At 50.9% G+C, this 23,696-nt stretch overlaps 1 protein-coding gene across 1 annotated transcript; it reads left to right on the plus strand.

Annotated features, from left to right (window-relative positions):
* The first annotated feature begins 15,748 nt into the window (after positions 1–15,748).
* Positions 15,749–23,347, plus strand: LOC142462877 (uncharacterized). Its single transcript, XM_075565092.1, is given in 4 exon segments — positions 15,749–17,248; positions 17,250–17,349; positions 19,578–19,593; positions 19,820–23,347. Coding segments are annotated over 4 exon segments (3,237 nt in total). The 3' UTR covers positions 21,441–23,347.
* The last annotated feature ends 349 nt before the right edge of the window (positions 23,348–23,696 follow it).

Below are 23,696 nucleotides of genomic sequence, written 5' to 3' on the forward strand. Positions count from 1 at the left end.
CTTGAATGTCACTGGATTGCTGGAGTTGTGCTTCTGATACCATCTTAAATGTCACTGGACTGTTGGAGAATTGCTATTGGATACTTCTCCATTCCCCAACCCTAAGTAAGTGTTATCTTCTTGTCTGTTAATTGTACTATATTGCTGTGTTCACCTTATTTAATGAATAAATTATATTTTATTATATCTAAGCCTTGTTCAGTTCAACCCAGATATTTGGTGTTCATTATATCTTGTCATAAGCTACCGTGACAAGCTCTATAATTAACTGGTGGCAAGCGGCGGGATTGAACTGGACCTGTGTTACAGTATACTGCTGCGACTGAACCATGAGCGAGGCTGAAGGCTCATCCAACATGTGGACCTGAGCTCAGCTGAAGGACAAGTGCCGTGAATATGGACTGCCCTATGAGAACCAGGAGGTCGCCGACATGGTTGACGCAATCGGTGACTATGAAGCCCGGCTTGCAGAGCCTCAGGATACGGCTCAGCTTGCCCTTTTACAGCCACCCGGAGATCAGGGAAGGAACCCAGTGCCGGGGCGGCGGAATCTCGGGGAGGGAACGAGTGCACCTCCCGGGAGCAGTGCAACAGGAGGGGTACTGGTTGCTGCGGCTACCAGTCCGTTCACCCCTGAAATGTTGGCACTGATTACTGCATGGGGAGACAGAGGGACACCGGAGGAGCGGCTGCAATTTATCACTATGGCAGTGAACAGACCCGCTTATTGCCCCCCTGTCCAACCCAACACCGATAAACTCAAGCTGGACCAGCACAGTCTCACCAAGTTCATGGAAGGCACTGACCAGATTGACAGTTTCTTAAAGAACTTTGAAACGCAGTGCCAGCAGTACAAAGTGCTTCCCCAGCATAGGGTTGCACGTTTGGACCCCTTACTGTCCGGCTTGGCTAAGCAGACAATGATGGCACTTCCAGATGAGTATGCTGATGACTACGAACACCTGAAAGAACTGTTATTGTTTCAGTACGGTTTTACCCCTGAAGCCTACCGGGGTAAATTCCAGCAGGTGGAGAGGCAGGCCCAGGAGTCCAATGTTACCTACATGACCCGCATGGCTTTATACGGGATACGCTGGGTGGAGGGCAATGAGGCACGGACTTACCAACGCCTGCTGGACCTCATCTTTCAGGAGCAGCTCATGGAGCAGTGCCCGCTGGCGGTGAGGGCTTGGGTGTATGACAAGAAGCCCAAGACTTACCAGGAGGCGGCGAGGCTTGCAGACGACTATGTGGCCAGCCGAGCCCTGATGACCACAAAAGCAGTAGCCAAGGTGGCGGTGGCAGTGGCACCGGCCAGAAAGTCTGCCAATACCCCCCAATGGACTCAGAGGCCGCCTGCGGGCAGCAGTCCGGCAGCAGGCGGGGGAGCTCCGGTGCTCCAGTGCTACAACTGCAACCGCCCTGGTCACATCAGACCAGATTGCCCAGAACCCCTGCGTTCCAGCGGACCCCATCGGGGGCAACGCACCCCAGCTGCAAAGCAGGTATCCCGCGTGCGGGTGGCTTCCACCACAGACTCCGGACCGGTCCTGGAGACAACTCCCAGCGAGACGTCTCATGCAGCACCTGTCCCGGTTTCATCGGTGCCTACAGCCAGGAGCGGAGGACATCTCAGCGCGGACCTGCAGGCGATGGATGGCCGGAGCAGACATCTCACCCCGGTCACAGTCGGTGACCGGCAAGCAGTTGGCTTGCTGGATTCAGGAGCTGCAGTGACCCTGGTCCGACCTGATATGGTCCGGCCAGAGGAATTGATCCCATGCCCTGGGATACAGATCACTGTGGCCGACGGAGAGCCACATTTCCTGCAAGTGGCCAGAATCTTTTTGGATTGGGGGAGGGCCAGGGTGTGCGGGAGGTGGGGGTTTTACCCGGTTTGGATGCCGATGTTCTTCTTGGCAACGATCGGAGACCGATGACCTGCACCTATGACCGAGTGCCCAAGCCCGCTGCAGTGGCGGCGGTTACCCGGAGCCAGACAGCGGCAATGGCGGCGGCGCCAGTCCCTCAGAGGAGGGCGCAGAGGAGCCTGGGGAGATAAGCCAGGATCAGTTGCAACCACAGACTGACTTACTGTTTCCCCTCACCCTTCCCCATTCTCCGGACAATGACATGACTGGGGGGTGGCCAGAATTAGGAGCCAAGTTTAGGGAGGCAGTGAAGACAGACCCCACTCTGGCCGGCGTGAGACTTCGGGCGTCCGAATCTCAGGCAGGGGAGGGCACTGAGCGCTGCCTATGGCATAAGGGACTCCTGTATAGAAAGGAAGGGAACCCTGGGATAGAGGAGGGATTGACCGGTAAGCAACAGCTAGTAGTACCCCAGGGGTACCAACAGCAACTGTTACGGGTAGCTCACTCTATTCCGTTAGCGGGACATCAGGGGGTCAACAGAACGCGAGCCCGGTTATTACAGCGTTACTACTGGCCGGGAGCATCTCGAGATGTGGGCAATTTCTGCCGCTATTGTGATGCCTGCCAGCGAGTGGGTAAGGCGGGCGACCGTGTGAAGGCACCCTTGAAACGCCTACCGATAATAGGGGAACCCTTCCAGAAAGTAGCGATGGATCATATAGGACCCTGTAACAGGGGACTTATCCCTGTTCACAAAGGTGCCTCTAATTCAGCAGTGTGGTGGTTAACTGCTGGTAGCAAATTAACTAGCACCACCTGCCCAATTACAGGTAGCAGAAAAAGCCTGCCTTTGAGACAGGAAGTGACTCTCTCCTTAGCTCTAACTGAGAGCTGACCTTTGGAGGCAACACATGTCTTGAGCTCTGTCAGAAACCACAGCGGAGTTGATTTCAAGACACAGGGAAAACTACTAAACCTGAAGGTGACAAACCCTGAGTGAAGGAAGCTGAACCAGGAAGTGAGATTTTCCCTCCAAGAAACAGATAAGACTTTTATTCTTAAGAGACTGCTTATATCTGTTTATGTCAGGTTATATGTTTTGGGGCTGCGAGAACTTCTTGATTAAGGGAGATGTGAATTATTGCATAGTGTTTCACTAGAAATACTCCCAAGTGAATAGAAGCTTTGTTCCTCCCCCCTGTGTTTGGATCAATTTCCTGATGAAAAGGAAAAGGCACAATAAAGCCTTATTATAATTTCACATTATAAACGACTCCAAGTGTGTACCTCTGTAAACGTCCGTCCACAGACCCTTATGATTCCTAGCAGGTCAGGGAAGCACTACATCCTATGTGGAGTCACTGTAGGTATTAAAAACTAGCAAAGGTCGACCCACTGAGCCACCAGAATGGAATTTATTAATATGTGTAGATATTAAAGTGTATATGTATTTTATTTTGGATCTGTTCTGAAAATGCAGGCGCCATTTGCTAGGCTAATGGGTCATGAAGGTCAGACGGCTGAGTGGCCTAAGCACGGTGATCAAAAATGAACTGCCTTGATTGTTACCCAATGTCTAGGGATTAAGTATTAGTCAATCAACAAACTCTGTTACCTGAGGGCATGGGTTAGTCTGTTAGTCTGTGTCTCCACGTTAGATAATTGTTCACCAATAGGCTGTGTTCAATGTTAAGAATAGGGTTGCACAGGTATATAAACTGTGTCAACCCTACAGTTTTTAGTTGTGCAGGAGTTATGCTTCTGATACCATCACTGGATTGCTGGAGTTGTGCTTCTGATACCATCTTAAATGTCACTGGACTGTTGGAGAATTGCTATTGGATACTTCTCCATTCCCCAACCCTAAGTAAGTGTTATCTTCTTGTTTGTTAATTGTACTATATTGCTGTGTTCACCTTATTTAAGGAATAAATTATATTTTATTATATATAAGCTACCGTGACAGCCCATGCCAGCGCTTTCCCTGTAAGCAGGCTGTAGACATACGCCACATTCTTGCGACCAGTGGAATACTTCTGCGGAGCTATCTCAAACTGGATCTCGCATTGATTGAGGAAACCGCGGCAGGCGTGCGGATCCCCCGCATACGGTTTAGATGTCGGGATCTTCGGGCCCGAGGTTGCAGTGTATACTGGTTCTGGTGACAGTGGCGGTGCGGCAACAGGTGGTGCCTGAAATGAAATGTCCTGTACCTGTTGAGTGAGATGAGCCATTTGGTCTGTTAGGGCCTGGACTTGTTGATACATGGCCGTCATCATGGAGGCCATGTCAGTCTGGTCTGCGTCTTGTGGGCTCGACATAATGTTACGCCGGTGCTGCCCGCAGACCAGACCCGTCCCCTGAGCTGAAGGGGGAAGTGGGAATACACGCACCCGCAGCAAAGGGAGCGTGTCCAGAGTGTGGTATAAAGTGTTGCCAGGCCAGGTGTAGCAATGTAGACAATACTTGCCGGTACCGGTTGTAGAGATAGAGTGAAGAATGCCTTGCCGAGGTCAAGGAGTGGAGAGCGGAGATAGGTTGTAGTCCAAGCTGGGTTCGAGGGGTATCAGAGTGAGCGTTGTCCAAGGAGCGCGAGATCGAGAGCCAGAGGGGGTAGTCGTACGAGCCGTGTCAGAACCTGTGAAAACACTAAGAAAATCCTGAAGTACTTCCATGCAGAGACTGTCGAGCAAAGACTGAGAGCAGAGAGGAGCGACAGAGAATCACACAGAGACACATACACACACAGAGTGACAGAGAATCACACAGAGAGACACATACACACACAGAGTGACAGAGAATCACACAGAGAGACACATACACACACAGAGTGACAGAGAATCACACAGAGAGACACATACACACACAGAGTGACACATACACACACAGAGTGACAGAGAATCACACAGTGACAGAGAATCACACAGAGAGACACATACACACACAGAGTGACAGAGAATCACACAGAGTGACAGAGAATCACACAGAGAGACATACACACACAGAGTGACAGAGAATCACACAGAGTGACAGAGAATCACAGAGAGACACATACTGTACACACACAGAGTGACAGAGAATCACACAGAGAGACAGAGAATCACACAGAGAGACACATACACACACAGAGTGACAGAGAATCACACAGAGAGACACATACACACACAGAGTGACAGAGAATCACACAGAGAGACACATACACACACAGAGTGACAGAGAATCACACAGAGAGACAGAGAATCACACAGAGAGACATACACACACAGAGTGACAGAGAATCACACAGAGAGACAGAGACAAGGGAGGGGTCGGGCTCGTGTGGCTGGCAGCCGAAGCTGTGAGTAGCAGAGGGGGGGCGGAGGGTTCATGGGGCTGGAACGCTGTGAGTAGCAGAGGGGGGGCGGAGGCTTCATGGGGCTGGAAGCTGTGAGTAGCAGAGGGCTCGTGGGGCAGGAAGCTGTGAGTAGAAGAGGTGGGGCGGAGGGTTCATGGGGCTGGAAGCTATGAGTAGCAGAGGGGTGGTGGAGGGTTCATGGGGCTGGAACACTGTGAGTAGCAGAGGGCTCGTGGGGCAGGAAGCTGTGAGTAGCAAAGGGGGGGCGGAAAGTTCATGGGGCTGGAATGCTGTGAGTAGCAGAGGGGGGGCGGAGGGTTCATGGGGCTGGAACGCTGTGAGTAGTAGAGGGGGGCGGAGGGTTCATGGGGCTGGAACGCTGTGAGTAGCAGAGGGGGGGCGGAGGCTTCATGGGGCTGGAACGCTGTGAGTAGCAGAGGGGGGGCGGAGGCTTCATGGGGCTGGAACACTGTGAGTAGCAGAGGAGGGGCGGAGGGTTCATGGGGCTGGAAGCTGTGAGTAGCAGAGGAGGGGCGGAGGGTTCATGGGGCTGGAAGCTGTGAGTAGCAGAGGGGGGGGCGGAGGGTTCATGGGGCTGGAACGCTGTGAGTAGCAGAGGGGGGGCGGAGGCTTCATGGGGCTGGAACGCTGTGAGTAGCAGAGGGGGGGGCGGAGGCTTCATGGGGCTGGAACGCTGTGAGTAGCAGAGGGGGGGCGGAGGCTTCATGGGGCTGGAACGCTGTGAGTAGCAGTGGGGGGGCGGAGGGTTCATGGGGCTCAAACGCTGTGAGTAGCAGAGGGGGGGCGGAGGCTTCATGGGGCTGGAACGCTGTGAGTAGCAGAGGGGGGGCGGAGGGTTCATGGGGCTGGAACGCTGTGAGTAGCAGAGGGGGGCGGAGGGTTCATGGGGCTGGAACGCTGTGAGTAGCAGAGGGGGGGGCGGAGGGTTCATGGGGCTGGAACGCTGTGAGTAGCAGAGGGGGGGCAGAGGGTTCATGGGGCTGGAACGCTGTGAGTAGCAGAGGGGGGGCGGAGGCTTCATGGGGCTGGAACGCTGTGAGTAGCAGAGGGTTCATGGGGCTGGAACGCTGTGAGTAGCAGAGGGGGGGGCGGAGGGTTCATGGGGCTGGAAGCTGCGAGTAGCAGAGGGGGGGCGGAGGCTTCATGGGGCTGGAAGCTGTGAGTAGCCGAGGGGGGGCGGAGGGTTCATGGGGCTGGAACGCTGTGAGTAGCAGAGGGGGGGCGGAGGCTTCATGGGGCTGGAAGCTGTGAGTAGCCGAGGGGGAGCAGAGGGTTCATGGGGCTGGAACGCTGTGAGTAGCAGAGGGGGGGCGGAGGGTTCATGGGGCTGGAACGCTGTGAGTAGCAGAGGGGGGGCGGAGGCTTCATGGGGCTGGAAGCTGTGAGTAGCAGAGGGCTCGTGGGGCTGGAAGCTGTGAGTAGCAGTCAGGGGCGGTCAGCTCATGGTGCCGGTACAGCCGCAATGCTGTGGGTCGCAGAGGGGGGGCCAGCACTTCAAGCAACCAACATGAGACAAGGGGGAGAGCGGGTGGGGGGCCGTGATTCAAGCAGCCGGCTACCGCGCTTTTTGGTAAAACGCTGAAAGCTGCACGCCCTCCGTCTGCAGCGCCCCAAAGCAGGTTTTTTTTTTTTTTTTTAGTACATCGATTCTAAAACGCACCCCTATTTCAGAGATGTGAAATTGAGAAAAAAAAGTGCGTCTTAGAATCGAGGAAATACGGTATTTGTTGTTTTTCCCCAGTGCACCGACTCACTACCCAACAGTATATCGATATACTGTAGTCTGGGCGGGTATCCCTGTTCTTCATTTTCTGAACTCGGCAGAGTGAACAGAAACAAGACAGACCAGATATTGTTCGGATTTGCAGAAAGAGGGCGCATCCTGACATAGCCTGCGCGCTTACACGTGCTTTGGCCAAAAGTTTTTACTAAGTGATGCTCACTTGTAAGAAAAGAACAGATAAGTATTTAATGATATGTAGCCCCGCCCCCCTCTCTGGAAGATGTTGCCACTACTGCTATCTGTGGGGCGGTCATACCTGTGAGGGTCCAGGAGAGCTGAGAGTCCGCGATGGTGTGGGGAACATGACAGGCTTTCAGTGATCTTTAGGTTCCACTCAGGGTGTCAGCGCCTCCAGCTCTAGCAGGTTCCAGGATTCCCAGAGACAGTCCCTGCCAGAGCAGTATTCTTCCACACCCCTACCCAGTAGACTGTAGACTCAGGCAGGGGTATATAAAAAGAGATGCTTTATTTAGCAGCCACTGCTGGATGGTATCACAGCGGATGCAGATAGATTGAGATGGGTCCTCAGACCCCAGATTATGCTTTTGCCCTCGGATAGTATTGAGACCTTGGTTCAGCTTTAATCTCGATGCATACAACAAAAAATAGACAGATGCCCAAAGCTACTTCTAATGTGACAAAAATACACAGTGCAATACCTATATACAGTGTTCGACAATCATATACATTTACACGCCCGGGGCGAGAGGATTTAACCTCCGGGCGAGTAAATATTGGCCCAAGCAGCACACGTGTTTGTTTTTTTAAATTTCCCTTCTCGTGCTGAAAAAAAAAAAACTCCCCCTACCTGACAGCTGATTGGCGCGCGCTCCCAGGCTTTGTGGGCGCGCGGCCAGGCTCTATATGAGCCCGCCCCAATGAGCGGCCATTTTTTTTCTCCCATTGAGTACACAGTAAGTATTATCTGTGCCTTACCCCCTGTGTGTGTATATGGGTGTGTGTATGGGTGTGTGTGTGTATGGGTGTGTGTGTGTGTGTGTATGGGTGTGTGTGTGTGTGTGTGTGTGTGTGTGTGTGTGTGTGTGTGTGTGTGTGTGTGTGTGTGTGTGTGTGTGTGTGTGTGTGTGTGTGTGTGTGTGTGTGTGTGTGTGTGTGTGTGTGTGTGTCACCAGAGGTACCCCCCAGCCAGTCACCCCCCCCCCACCTAGTCAGTCAAAGTCACCCAGTAAGTCACCATCTCCTCACCCAGTTCCCCCCATCAGTCAGTCCCCCCCTAGCTCCTCTCTCTGTCTCTCTCCCCTCCCTGTCTCTCTCCCCTCCCTGTCTCTCTCCCCTCCCTGTCTCTCTCCCCTCCCTGTCTCTCTCCCCTCCCTGTCTCTCTCCCCTCCCTGTCTCTCTCCCCTCCCTGTCCCACCCTCCCTGTCTCCCCCCTCCCTGTCTCTCCCCTCCCTGTCTGTCTCTCTCCCCCACACTCTCTCTGTCTCTCTACCCCACACTCTCTCTGTCTCTCTACCCCACACTCTCTCTGTCTCTCTCCCCCACACTCTCTCTCTGTCTCTCTCCCCCACACTCTCTCTGTCTCTCTCCCCCACACTCTCTCTGTCTCTCTCCCCCACACTCTCTCTGTCTCTCTCCACCACACTCTGCCTGTCTCTCTCTCCCACGCTCTGCCTGTCTCTCACTCCCACGCTCTACCTGTCTCTCACTCCCACGCTCTGTCTGTCTCTCTCCCCCACGCTCTGTCTGTCTCTCTCTCCCACGCTCTGCCTGTCTCTCCCCCCCACACTATGTCTGTCTCTCCCCCACACTCTGTCTGTCTCTCTCCCCCACACTCTGTCTGTCTCTCTCACACACACTCTGTCTGTCTCTCTCACCCACACTCTGTCTGTCTCTCTCACCCACACTTTCTCTGTCTCTCTCACCCACACTCTGTCTGTCTCTCTCACCCACACTCTGTCTGTCTCTCTCACCCACACTTTCTCTGTCTCTCACTCTGGATCTGGATATCTTATTTACCCTATATATCTTAACTGCTCTATTCTACACCGAAATAACCTATACTGCTTACTTCCAGATCTGACTCAAGCTTCACACGGAAGACATCGGAACCCCCCCCCCCTAACCCAGAAGACAGGTAGGGAACACCTCCCCTCCAATGTATAACATTGCGGGAATGAGGGTACCTGGACATTGAGGGACTACGGATCAGGTAAGATCCCAGGCGGGATTACTGCTTTAAATATTGTGAAGCGGGGACGTCCAGACACTGGTTAAGGGGTTCAGGAAACTAGTCATTCACATCTGGCTTTTATTTCTAGATCCAACACACACACACACACAGACTAATTGTAGTATAATGTAATACAATAAATACATTTATGTCAAAAATGAATGTTGTTCTGACTAGGAATTTATTAAATGTATTTTATTTATATATTTTATTTTAAAGTGGGGCTGGGAGGGCGGGGCTAGGGGTGGGGTTGGGGGTGGGACTAGGGGTGGGGTTGGGGGCGGGACTAGGTGGCGAGTAGATTTTTTGGTTGGGCGAGTAGATTTTTGGGTGATTTGTCGAACACTGCCTATATATATTCTCTTGTAAAAAGGGTCATTTAGTTTAACCCTTTGGCCAAAGCGTCTTAAGCCTGCTGCCACTTACAAGGCATGACGTAGCAGGTCCTAACACTCCCTGGGTTAAAGTTAGTGTGAACCTGTATAATTACAGTAAGAATGATCTACATTGGATCTGTCGGTACCTGGCAAAATGAAACTGACCTGCCAACTTAGAAAGTGGGGAGGGGCAAGCTTAAACCTTGGGGGGGAGGGGCCACCACCCTCCAAAAAGCAGCTGAGACCAGCTGCACACAGTTAATAAATACACAGATACCCCATCTCCCCCGCAAGGAGGGGGGCGGAGGGTTCATGGGGCTGGAACGCTGTGAGTAGCAGAGGGGGGGCGGAGGCTTCATGGGGCTGGAACGCTGTGAGTAGCAGAGGGGGGGCGGAGGCTTCATGGGGCTGGAACGCTGTGAGTAGCAGAGGAGGGGCGGAGGGTTCATGGGGCTGGAAGCTGTGAGTAGCAGAGGAGGGGCGGAGTGTTCATGGGGCTGGAAGCTGTGAGTAGCAGAGGGGGGGGGCGGAGGGTTCATGGGGCTGGAACGCTGTGAGTAGCAGAGGGGGGGCGGAGGCTTCATGGGGCTGGAACGCTGTGAGTAGCAGAGGGGGGGGGCGGAGGCTTCATGGGGCTGGAACGCTGTGAGTAGCAGAGGGGGGGCGGAGGCTTCATGGGGCTGGAACGCTGTGAGTAGCAGTGGGGGGGCGGAGGGTTCATGGGGCTGGAACGCTGTGAGTAGCAGAGGGGGGGCGGAGGCTTCATGGGGCTGGAACGCTGTGAGTAGCAGAGGGGGGGCGGAGGGTTCATGGGGCTGGAACGCTGTGAGTAGCAGAGGGGGGGCGGAGGGTTCATGGGGCTGGAACGCTGTGAGTAGCAGAGGGGGGGGCGGAGGGTTCATGGGGCTGGAACGCTGTGAGTAGCAGAGGGGGGGCAGAGGGTTCATTGGGCTGGAACGCTGTGAGTAGCAGAGGGGGGGCGGAGGCTTCATGGGGCTGGAACGCTGTGAGTAGCAGAGGGTTCATGGGGCTGGAACGCTGTGAGTAGCAGAGGGGGGGGCGGAGGGTTCATGGGGCTGGAAGCTGTGAGTAGCCGAGGGGGGGCGGAGGGTTCATGGGGCTGGAACGCTGTGAGTAGCAGAGGGGGGGCGGAGGCTTCATGGGGCTGGAAGCTGTGAGTAGCCGAGGGGGAGCGGAGGGTTCATGGGGCTGGAACGCTGTGAGTAGCAGAGGGGAGGCGGAGGGTTCATGGGGCTGGAACGCTGTGAGTAGCAGAGGGGGGGCGGAGGCTTCATGGGGCTGGAAGCTGTGAGTAGCAGAGGGCTCGTGGGGCTGGAAGCTGTGAGTAGCAGTCAGGGGCGGTCAGCTCATGGTGCCGGTACAGCCGCACTGCTGTGGGTCGCAGAGGGGGGGCCAGCACTTCAAGCAACCAACATGAGACAAGGGGGAGAGCGGGTGGGGGGCCGTGATTCAAGCAGCCAGCTACCGCGCTTTTTGGTAAAACGCTGAAAGCTGCACGCCCTCCGTCTGCAGCGCCCCAAAGCAGGTTTTTTTTTTTTTTTTTAGTACATCGATTCTAAAACGCACCCCTATTTCAGAGATGTGAAATTGAGAAAAAAAAGTGCGTCTTAGAATCGAGGAAATACGGTATTTGTTGTTTTTCCCCAGTGCACTGACTCACTACCCAACAGTATATCGATATACTGTAGTCTGGGCGGGTATCCCTGTTCTTCATTTTCTGAACTCGGCAGAGTGAACAGAAACAAGACAGACCAGATATTGTTCGGATTTGCAGAAAGAGGGCGCATCCTGACATAGCCTGCGCGCTTACACGTGCTTTGGCCAAAAGTTTTTACTAAGTGATGCTCACTTGTAAGAAAAGAACAGATAAGTATTTAATGATATGTAGCCCCGCCCCCCTCTCTGGAAGATGTTGCCACTACTGTTATCTGTGGGGCGGTCATACCTGTGAGGGTCCAGGAGAGCTGAGAGTCCGCGATGGTGTGGGGAACATGACAGGCTTTCAGTGATCTTTAGGTTCCACTCAGGGTGTCAGCGCCTCCAGCTCTAGCAGGTTCCAGGATTCCCAGAGACAGTCCCTGCCAGAGCAGTATTCTTCCACACCCCTACCCAGTAGACTGTAGACTCAGGCAGGGGTATATAAAAGGAGATGCTTTATTTAGCAGCCACTGCTGGATGGTATCACAGCGGATGCAGATAGATTGAGATGGGTCCTCAGACCCCAGATTATGCTTTTGCCCTCGGATAGTATTGAGACCTTGGTTCAGCTTTAATCTCGATGCATACAACAAAAAATAGACAGATGCCCAAAGCTACTTCTAATGTGACAAAAATACACAGTGCAATACCTATATACAGTGTTCGACAATCATATACATTTACACGCCCGGGGCGAGAGGATTTAACCTCCGGGCAAGTAAATATTGGCCCAAGCAGCACACGTGTTTGTTTTTTTAAATTTCCCTTCTCGTGCTGAAAAAAAAAAAAACTCCCCCTACCTGACAGCTGATTGGCGCGCGCTCCCAGGCTTTGTGGGCGCGCGGCCAGGCTCTATATGAGCCCGCCCCAATGAGCGGCCATTTTTTTTCTCCCATTGAGTACACAGTAAGTATTATCTGTGCCTTACCCCCTGTGTGTGTATATGGGTGTGTGTGTGTATGGGTGTGTGTGTGTATGGGGGTGTGTGTGTGTGTGTGTGTGTGTGTGTGTGTGTGTGTGTGTGTGTGTGTGTGTGTGTGTGTATATGGGTGTGTGTGTGTGTGTGTGTGTGTGTGTGTGTGTGTGTGTGTGTGTGTGTGTGTGTGTGTGTATATGGGAGTGTGTGTGTGTGTGTGTGTGTGTGTGTGTGTGTGTGTGTGTGTGTGTGTGTGTGTGTGTGTGTGTGTGTGTGTGTCACCAGAGGTACCCCCCAGCCAGTCACCCCCCCCCCACCTAGTCAGTCAAAGTCACCCAGTAAGTCACCATCTCCTCACCCAGTTCCCCCCATCAGTCAGTCCCCCCCTAGCTCCTCTCTCTGTCTCTCTCCCCTCCCTGTCTCTCTCCCCTCCCTGTCTCTCTCCCCTCCCTGTTTCTCCCCCCTCCCTGTCTCTCTCCCCTCCCTGTCTCTCTCCCCTCCCTGTCTCTCTCCCCTCCCTGTCTCTCTCCCCTCCCTGTCCCACCCTCCCTGTCTCCCCCCTCCCTATCTCTCCCCTCCCTGTCTGTCTCTCTCCCCCACACTCTCTCTGTCTCTCTACCCCACACTCTCTCTGTCTCTCTACCCCACACTCTCTGTCTCTCTCTCCCACACTCTCTCTCTGTCTCTCTCCCCCACACTCTCTCTGTCTCTCTCCCCCACACTCTCTCTGTCTCTCTCCCCCACACTCTCTCTGTCTCTCTCCACCACACTCTGCCTGTCTCTCTCTCCCACGCTCTGCCTGTCTCTCACTCCCACGCTCTCCCTGTCTCTCACTCCCACGCTCTGTCTGTCTCTCTCCCCCACGCTCTGTCTGTCTCTCTCTCCCACGCTCTGCCTGTCTCTCCCCCCCACACTATGTCTGTCTCTCTCCCCCACACTCTGTCTGTCTCTCTCCCCCACACTCTGCCTGTCTCTCTCTCCCACAATCTGCCTGTCTCTCTCTCCCACACTCTGCCTGTCTCTCTCCCCCACACTCTGTCTGTCTCTCTCACACACACTCTGTCTGTCTCTCTCACCCACACTCTGTCTGTCTCTCTCACCCACACTTTCTCTGTCTCTCTCACCCACACTCTGTCTGTCTCTCTCACCCACACTCTGTCTGTCTCTCTCACCCACACTTTCTCTGTCTCTCACTCTGGATCTGGATATCTTATTTACCCTATATATCTTAACTGCTCTATTCTACACCGAAATAACCTATACTGCTTACTTCCAGATCTGACTCAAGCTTCACACGGAAGACATCGGAACCCCCCCCCTAACCCAGAAGACAGGTAGGGAACACCTCCCCTCCAATGTATAACATTGCGGGAATGAGGGTACCTGGACATTGAGGGACTACGGATCAGGTAAGATCCCAGGCGGGATTACTGCTTTAAATATTGTGAAGCGGGGACGTCCAGACACTGGTTAAGGGGTTCAGGAAACTAGTCATTCACATCTGGCTTTTATTTCTAGATCCAACACACATACACACACACACACAGACTAATTGTAGTATAATGTAATACAATAAATACATTTATGTCAAAAATGAATGTTGTTCTGACTAGGAATTTATTAAATGTATTTTATTTATATATTTTATTTTAAAGTGGGGCTGGGAGGGCGGGGCTAGGGGTGGGGTTGGGGGTGGGACTAGGGGTGGGGTTGGGGGCGGGACTAGGTGGCGAGTAGATTTTTTGGTTGGGCGAGTAGATTTTTGGGTGATTTGTCGAACACTGCCTATATATATTCTCTTGTAAAAAGGGTCATTTAGTTTAACCCTTTGGCCAAAGCGTCTTAAGCCTGCTGCCACTTACAAGGCATGACGTAGCAGGTCCTAACACTCCCTGGGTTAAAGTTAGTGTGAACCTGTATAATTACAGTAAGAATGATCTACATTGGATCTGTCGGTACCTGGCAAAATGAAACTGACCTGCCAACTTAGAAAGTGGGGAGGGGCAAGCTTAAACCTTGGGGGGGAGGGGCCACCACCCTCCAAAAAGCAGCTGAGACCAGCTGCACACAGTTAATAAATACACAGATACCCCATCTCCCCCGCAAGGTTTAAGCTTGCCCCTCCCCACTTTCTAAGTTGGCAGGTCAGTTTCATTTTGCCAGGTTACGACAGATCCAATGTAGATCATTATTACTGTAATTATACAGGTTCACAATAACTTTAACCCAGGGAGTGTTAGGACCTGCTACGGTCACGCCTGTAAGTGGCAGCAGGCTTAAGACGCTTTGGCCAAAGGGTTCAACTAAATGACCCTTTTTACAAGAGAATATACAACAGTTATTGCACTGTATTTTTGTCACATTGGAAGTAGCTTTGGGCATCTGTCTGTTTTTTGTTGTATACATTTAGCCACGCCCACTAGCACTCCTTTTGACACTTATATATATATTATGTGGTTATGGTAGGGGTTTCTCAGAGCTTTTTGGTATCTGTGTATTTAATCTCAATGCAGTCAGCCCAGGAGGGACTGACTGGATGTCTCACTTCCAGCCGGGAGCTCAACTCTCTAGCTTCCTCACCCCAGGAGGGTGGGAGCCGAACTCCTTGCTTCCTCACCCCAGGTGGGGCTGCAATAATTTAGCACTTCCTCTCTGATGCACCAGAAGGGGAGGGCACAAGGTCTGTACCACGATTGGTTATAAACAGAATACACAAACTGTATCACCTTCACTCCTGCAACTCAGTGAGCCAGCATGAGGGGGGGTCAAAGCCCCTAGGATAGCCTGCCACAGCCTGTAGCTATCAGGACTTACATGACAGGAAGCAGAGAGGCAGTCTGGACCAGCCATGGCTACATATATATTATTTGTCATGTTGGATTTCGCATTGGGGGTCACTGTCTTTTGTTTAAGCCCCAGACTGAGCCCTACCCACTAGCCAATAATAATAATAATAAAAATATATATATCACTAATTTCTTAAGAATTATTTTTCATTTCTTTGTATTCTTAAGTCAAACTGTAGCCACATTAACTCCTGAAGCACCAGATCGATTAAAATAGTAAATAATGATATTATCGTAACTACCTATTAACCCATTGGTTGCTGGATTAGGTGGCCATGTGCTCAGACTCAAGCCCGATGAAGAGAACATTTGTCTGGGGGGTTTACAGCTAGTTATAGGATCTTAGTTGGCATTTCTAAGGGCTATTTTCTGGTAGCGCAGCAAGGTTAACCCTGTGTCTGCCAGGAAGAAATGTAGGAATATTTTTTATTATAACACATAGCTGACCTAAAAGGTTACTTAACGCCTGAGGTGGAACACTTGTCACATGTACCTAAACACCCCATGTGAGCATAGATATGTGAGATGCTGCTAATTCTAACAAATAATCTCATTCCACATGCTGGATACTGCAGCCAGGGAATTACAGGGTTAACCATCAAATAACTAGTCTGAGTAACAAAATCTCCGCCCCCTGTGTGCTGAAAACTAATAGAATTTAAGTTTCGTTTCTTGTTGCTGGTTTCAATGATGGCGTCTGCTGGTCTGAGAGAGGAGCTAAACTGCTCCATCTGCCTGAGCATTTATATACATCCTGTAACGCTGAAATGTGGCCATAACTTCTGCCAGGTCTGTATTGGGAATGTGTGGGATTCCCAGGAGGGATCTGGAGTTTATACCTGTCCTGAATGCAGAGCAGAGTTTCAGGAGCGTCCTGCACTGCAGAGGAACCTGAAGCTGTGTAACATAGTGGAGCGTTTCCTTTCTACTCAGCAAGAGCAGGAGGAGGCTGTGATCTTCTGCACTTACTGTGACTCCTCTGTACCTGCTGCTAAAACCTGTCTGCTGTGTGACGCCTCCCTGTGTGATAAACACCTAAAGAAACACAGCAAGTCAGAGGAACACGTCTTAACTGAACCAACCACCTCCTTAGAGAACAGAAAATGCTCCATCCACAAGAAGCCCCTGGAGTATTACTGCTCTGAGGATGCTGCCTGTATCTGTGTGTCCTGCTGCCTGGTCGGAGAACACAGGGGACACATACTGGAGCTGCTGAATGGGGCTTCTGAGAAGAAGAAAGAGAAACTCAGAAATGTTCTGGATAAACTGACCTCAGTGAGAGAGGAGACTGAGAAAACAGCCCAGAGTCTGCAGGAACAGAAGAGAGAGAAGCACGAAAAAGCAGCCGGGGTAACAGACCGAGTCACTGCCCTGTTTAGGGACATCAGGGAACAGCTGGAAGTCCTAGAGAAGCGAGTCCTGAGTGAGATCACCAGGCAGGAAGAGCTGGTTTCTCTCCGAGTCTCTGATCTAATCCAGCAGCTGGAAATAAAGAGGGACGAGCTGTCCAGGGAGATGCTTCACATTGGGGAGCTCTGCAACATCCCTGATCCATTAACTGTCTTACAAGGACGTGAATCAGACAATGCTGACATTTGTGATGCTAAGGAGGGAGATAAGGAGAAGAGAGAGAGAGAGGATAATAAGGTCCCAGCTGTAGGGGATTTGGATGAGGTTCTGATCTCACTGACCTTACAGAGATTAGTTGATATTGTGATTGATCTAAAAGTAAAGAGAGGGTTCTATGGGCTGGAGCCTTCAGACATATTACTGGATGTAAATACAGCTGCTAATGATGTATCGGTATCAGAGTGCTTGAAAACTGCATCCTGGTCAGTAAGAGACCCGTTCTGCCAAAATACACCAGAGAGATTTATGTGTAATCAGGTTTTAAGCACCAGGGGTTTTTCCTCAGGACAACATTATTGGGAGGTGGAGACCAGTGAATCAGGGTACTGGAAGGTAGGAATTTCCTATCCCAGTATAGAAAGGAAAGGAGATCTGTCCTGGATCGGATATAATAAGAAATCCTGGTGTTTGGAAATGTTTAATGATAATAATCATTCAGTGATACATGACTCAATAGAAACACGGATATATCCCGATTCTCCCTTGCAGAGATTAGGAATATACCTGGACTATGAGGCTGGACGACTGTCCTTTTATCAGCTGTGTGACCCAATCAGACACTTACACTTACTTACACTTACACACCTTCACCGCCACCTTCACTGAGCCTCTTTATGCTGTGTTCTGGGTATGTGATAATGGCTGGGTCAGAATCAGGAGCTAGGAATACTGATACTGGGAGGGGATTCAGTGATCGAGGGAGAGAAAGGGGAAAATAGCCATTTTTTTACACTTCTCATATATTAAGCCATTTTTTTACACTTCTCATATATTAATCAGTTACCCAGAAGGGCCCCTTCAGCACTTTGCAATGCAATTTATACATATATTATCTTACATACCTGTCCAGGGGATATCTGATTGTTGTCATAAATTACTTTGTTTAGTTCCTGTTCTGGGAGGGAGCGTATAGAAGTAACTAGCTATATACCCGGCGTTGCCCGGGAGTACATTTTCCCACTCTCCCTCTGTCTCCGCTCCCCTCCCCCGTTCCTAGCTTTATTTGCCCCCCCCCTTCCCAGCTCGGTTCCCCCCCGTTAAGCTCCGCTCCCCCCCGGGACACTTTACATCAGTCTTTCCCCCCTGCACCAGACAGCACTCTCCCACCCCCCATCACTCTCCCCCCTGCACCCCACATCACTCTCCCCCCCCTGTACCCCACATCACTCTCCCCCCCCCCTGCACCCCACATCACTCTCCCCCCCCTGCGGCCCTCATCACTCTCCCTCCCCTGTCCCCGGTGGTTGTCCTCCCCCTGTCCCCTGCGCTTGTTTTCCCACCCCCCTCTCTCCGGCGCTGGGGTCACCCTGTCCCCGGCACTCCTTCACCCGCCCCTCACCCCCCTCCGGTCCCGCGGGTGAGGAGAAGGCGGCGCTCCGCAAATCTTCCCGACGCTTGTCCCCCCTCCCTCACCTCGGTCTCCGGCGCGCGTGCCCGTTCACTCACCTCACCCTGGTCGGCGGCGGTCGGCGTCCCATCCCGCAGGGTGAGGAGAACAGCAGAGTGGCTGTGTGCGTGTGGGGCGGCTGTGAGCGGTGAGTGATGTGGGCTTAGCGTTATTCTGTCCCGGTGCTTGTCCCCCCCCCCTCACCTCGGTCCCCGACACGAAGGGCCTGTGGGTAGGCCATTAGTCAGAGGCTCCCCCGGCGCCACCCATCCCAAACACACCACCACAGCCCTCCTGCTATGCTGGAGGCTGCACCGCGTGGGGGGAACCTGCGCACCCGCCCCCCGATTACGGCCGGAGCCCCCACCCGCCACGCGGGAGACACGCGCTCCCACCCGAGCACACTTACCCTGGCGCCAAACCACCACCGACCACCTGCATCGAGCGGGAGGGGATCAAGCGGCCGCCACAGCAGCCGCACCAACGGCTCCTAGTGATCACACTCTCCCCCATCAACCGCGCAGGCCCAACCGGACAACGGGACTCCGGGTAAGGGACCCACCGTGCCGAATTATTTCGGGCACGGGGAGAGGGAGGGTGGGGGGATGTGGAAGTTGAGGTGCTGTGTGTGTGTGTGTGTTTTTGGACCTTTGGCCCGTCACTCCGCCTCAGGCCAATGAGAGGTGTGTGGGGGCGGGCGGGCCAAGGGACCAATGAGATTGCCGCTAGGGACAGTGCAGACAGAGAAACATACAATGCTTTAAGAAATATATAGTAAGATGTAGAAGCGTATACCAATTACATATGTATGTTTTGTGCTGTGTCAATAAATGGAAATGCTTTATAATATAAGAATTGTATTATGCAGAATAACATATTCCTGCTTCTCCCTGAGAATGTTTGTCAGACAAGTGTTTATCTCACCGTGTCTCTCATCTCATTTAATAAATGTTATCACAATATTTCTAGGTGTCTGAATATTGTAAAGAAATGTGTCAGTTCCCCGGATATAACTCTGCCGCTGATTTATTTTGGCCCTAGGTGGGACGGCATCTTTAGAGGCGCGTGGGATAATAATCTATGTAGCGCACTTTCCCCCACCCCCTGGGAGATGTGTGGCTACGGTGTGTATGTAGGGTGAAATACCAGTGGCTCACAGGAGGCCTGAGCCTCTGCTGCTGGGAGCCTGGGTGTGCCTGAGTCGGTAATCGGTAGCGCCTCCGCCTGTACGGTATTCTACTATATGGATACACCACGTCAACCCGGTCCCCCAAAGGCAGGTGGGGGGCGGGGGTGACAAGCCAGGGAGCCAACATAGAGGTGAGAGGGGAGCCTGGTCACCTGGTCATTGTTGCCCTTCGCTTAGGGCTCAAGGCAGCTTTATTAGAACTCCTGGTAATAAATGGGACGGCCCCTGTGAGCAGGAAGCAACTTATGTGACCTTGAAAAGATTTCCCCATGTGATTTGCTTCTCCTTTTATTTCTGTCCCTGGATGGCAGGGAGAAAATCTGCTGGGTTTGTAGGACGTTCTCTGTCCTGTATCGCTGTGTGAGAAAGAAGAAACAATGACATAATTTATTTATTTACCAAACACATGGTATGAATATGTGAGAGACTAATTACTGTTATAAAGAATCTTATTGCAATGTCTGGATATTGCAGCCAGGAACGTACAGGGTTAACAGTTAAGTGCTAAACTCTGAGTGAAAACCAAGCCACACCCTGTGTGCTGAATAATAAGGGACTTTCACTTTCATTTCTTGTTGCTGCTTTCAAGCATGGCGTCTGCTGATCTGAGAGAGGAGCTAACCTGCCCCATCTGCCTGAGCATTTATACCCAGCCTGTAATGCTGAGATGTGGACATAACTTCTGCCAGGGCTGTATTGGGAGTAAGTGGGATTCCCAGGAGGGATCTGGACTTTATACCTGTCCTGACTGCAGAGCAGAGTTTCAGGAGCGTCCTGCACTGCAGAGGAACCTGAAGCTGTGTAACATAGCGGAGCGTTTCCTTTCTACTCAGCCAGAGCTGGAGGAGGCTGTGATCTTCTGCACTTACTGTGACTCCTCTGTACCTGCTGCTAAAACCTGTCTGCTGTGTGACGCCTCCCTGTGTGACAAACACCTAAAGAGACACAGCAAGTCAGAGGAACACGTCTTAACAGACCCCACCACGTCTCTGGAGAACAGAAAATGCTCCATCCACAAGAAGATCCTAGAGTATTACTGCTCTGAGGATGCTGTCTGTGTCTGTGTGTCCTGCTGCCTGGTCGGAGAGCACAGGGGACACAAGATGGAGCCTCTGAATGAGGCCTCTGAGAAGAAGAAGGTGAAACTGAGAAATGTGTTGGAGAAACTGACCTCAGAGAGACAGGGGACTGAGAAAACAGCCCAGAGTCTGCAGGAACAGAAAAGAAAAGCGCAAGAAAAAGCAGCCGGGGTAACAGACCGAGTCACTGCCCTGTTTAGGGACATCAGGGAACAGCTGGAAGTCCTAGAGAAGCGAGTCCTGAGTGAGATCACCAGGCAGGAAGAGCAGGTTTCTCTCCAAGTCTCTGATCTAATCCAGCAGCTGGAAATAAAGAGGGACGAGCTGTCCAGGGAGATGCTTCACATTGAGGAGCTCTGCAACATCCCTGATCCATTATCTGTCCTGAGGGATATTTATGATGAAGAGCAAAAAAGCAGCAGTTACAGGGGCAGTGCTGGTGACACTGATGGAACTATTTCTGGTTGTCTGAATGAGGCACCAATCTCACTGATCTTACACAGGGGCCTTTTAAACTTTTCTGAAATTCTGCTCGACCTGAAGGCAAAGAGACAGTTGCATGTGCCGGAGGCTTCTGAGATCTTATTGGATGTAAACACAGCTTGTAACTACATAGACATATCAAATGACCTGAAATCTGCCTCTTATTCCAGCAAATCTCAACGACGTTCTGATGTACCAGAGAGGTTTAAATCATGTCAGGTGTTAAGCAGCAGCAGCTTTTCCTCGGGACAACATTACTGGGAAGTGGATGTCAGTGAAGCAAAGCAATGGATTGTAGGGGTGGCCTATCCCAGTATAGAGAGAAAAATAAATGGAAATGAGTCTTTTATAGGGTATAATGACAAGTCATGGAACTTGTCTTTCATAAATAATCTATCAGCAGTTCATAATAACATATGGAATACTGTCGCCTCAGATTCTCCCTTGCAGAGATTAGGAATATACCTGGACTATGAGGCTGGGCGGCTGTCCTTTTATCAGCTGTGTGACCCGATCAGACACTTACACACCTTCACCGCCACCTTCACTGAGCCTCTTCATGCTGCGTTCTATGTTTATAAAGATAGCTGCATCAGAATAAAAAGATTATAATGACCAGGAAATCCCTTAATCAAATACATATGAAGAGATATCAAGTCAGTTTCACACAGCTATTGTATGAGGGGAAATTGGGGAGGGAGGTGCAATGCATTGCTCTGAAGAGGGACATGGGTTTATCAAGATACCAATGTAATTAGCTTCCTTAAAACTATTTTATCATCCTTACAGTAAACATATAACTTAGTTTTGGGTATTTCTTCACCATATTTAGCATGCAATGCATTAAAGCAACCATTTCCTGCGCTGTTTTTATTTAAAAAATTTGATGCTACATTCAGGAGATATGTGTGTGAAATATTAAGGGCCTGGGAAGTTAAAATGGCGCTCTCCCCAGAGCCCACTGCTGTCCAAATGTTACCATGAAGTTAGAGAGATTAGGAAAATCATGTTTTCTAGTTTGTTTTTTTAAAGCTCAGGACATGCTCAGGTTGCAAGATACTAACATTATATGAGTTCAACTAATAAGGTCCTTGGGGCTTTAAGTGAAGAAAAGTGTCGGCAGACATTATATAGTCTTATTGAAGTGATTGTGCCATATAGAAAGAGACATATTTATTAACTTGAAGTGGGAGGTGTGTTGTAGCGTAGCACTGCTTAAAAATATGGCCCTATGTATCACCTTTCATTGGGGATCCTGAAGTCCTTGATAAAGTGCCAATAGGCGGGAAACGCGTTAGGCTGCGGCCATGCTGGCGCTGACCGCGCTCATGCTTGAAAGCGGTGACGTCACCAGCTCTCCAAGCATGAGCGCCGGGTGTCATGCTTATTTCGCAAGCGCGCCGGGGGGGGGGGCATTGAGGGTAAGTTGAGCGCACTTGGAAGTCTCTTTTATTTGTTTACGCAAGTGCCAAGCGTGGGTGAGCGTCCATGCCCGTGCACACGCGCGAGCGGGGACATTTCACTTGCCGAAACTAACCGCGGCAAGCACCGCGCGGTCAGCACGCTCAGCACTAGCGTGGCCGCAGCCTTAGAGGTTTCTTCCTTTTTTAACTTGGGCTTCATGCCTCAAAGTTTTTGTTATTTTTTCAATTGGCCGCCAGTTCCCTTCCTTGCAGAGCTCCTTTTTAATGCAGCAATTCTACGCACACCAGGACGCACGCCACAGGACCTCCGGACCCCGTCTACGGGGCTTGGGAGTACCCACAACATGTGACTGTCTTTATTGTGGATGATGGCTGCAATTTTTGGGATAGCTTAATACATTAGGGTTTACTTACCTAATATCGCTGTTTGTTTCTTTCTGCGACTATCAGCTTTGTTAAGGTTTAAAGTTGTACCCAACCACTGTGTTCTTTATATGTTATACTTTCCCTAGCAGCTACGGTGTACTCACACTTCTCGGTCACTCAGTTTTAAGGGCTTTAATAGTGTCTCTTACCTTGAAAGTGTCTGTACAGTAGCACCTTCATTGAGGTTATTCCTCTATTTGTTGTCATCCAAACCTTAACTGTGTTTATTATGGAAGCATCATTATTAGTTCCCAAGAACAGAAATGGGGGTCTGTGCTGGTGGAAAGGGAGGCGTTCAAACAGACATCATGAAAGAGTAACAAAAAATATTAACAATACTTGTCTAAATTTTTCTTTAAAAAAAATGCTAATTAAAAATCTAATTAATGCAACTGAATAAACATATGGCTGCCTATAGTTCACTTTGTTCATAAGAGGGTCTGTCCCCTTCATAAGTAATATCTCATATTCATAAACATATTTGGTTCCTGTCATGTGTTTAATGATTTCCATGTGGATTCTAACCTTTTCTTTCTCATTGCTAGAGTATATTACACCTAACCCAGTCTGTTTAAGCTTAATAAATAACGGTGTGTGTCCTTCCTGAGTTTATTCCCTGTATATGATTTCTAAGTAGAGAATAAAGATAACCTGATGAGCACAGTAAGAACGCCCTGATTCCCTGTGACGCGGTCTTTATTGGAATGCCTGGGCCCTGGGGGTGAGGAGGGAGTCGGATACTGAGAAACGGGCTGTGGGTTGAACATGACACGTACATCTCGTGTGCACCTATGTAAGATATATAGCACAAAAAGATTTAAAAAGGAAATGGCTGAATATATACAGTTTGTGCCCATTCTACCCTAGATATACAGTATAACCAAATAGCACACTGACCCGAACTCATGAAGCTGCTATGTGGGGTATCATACCCCAATCCGACGGAAACCACCACTATGTGTCCCACACATCTCTCTCCGACCCCAAGAAAATACACTCACATTGGAAACGTTTTCAG

This window comes from Ascaphus truei, chromosome 11 (assembly GCF_040206685.1).
Source record: "Ascaphus truei isolate aAscTru1 chromosome 11, aAscTru1.hap1, whole genome shotgun sequence".
Lineage (NCBI taxonomy): Eukaryota > Metazoa > Chordata > Amphibia > Anura > Ascaphidae > Ascaphus > Ascaphus truei.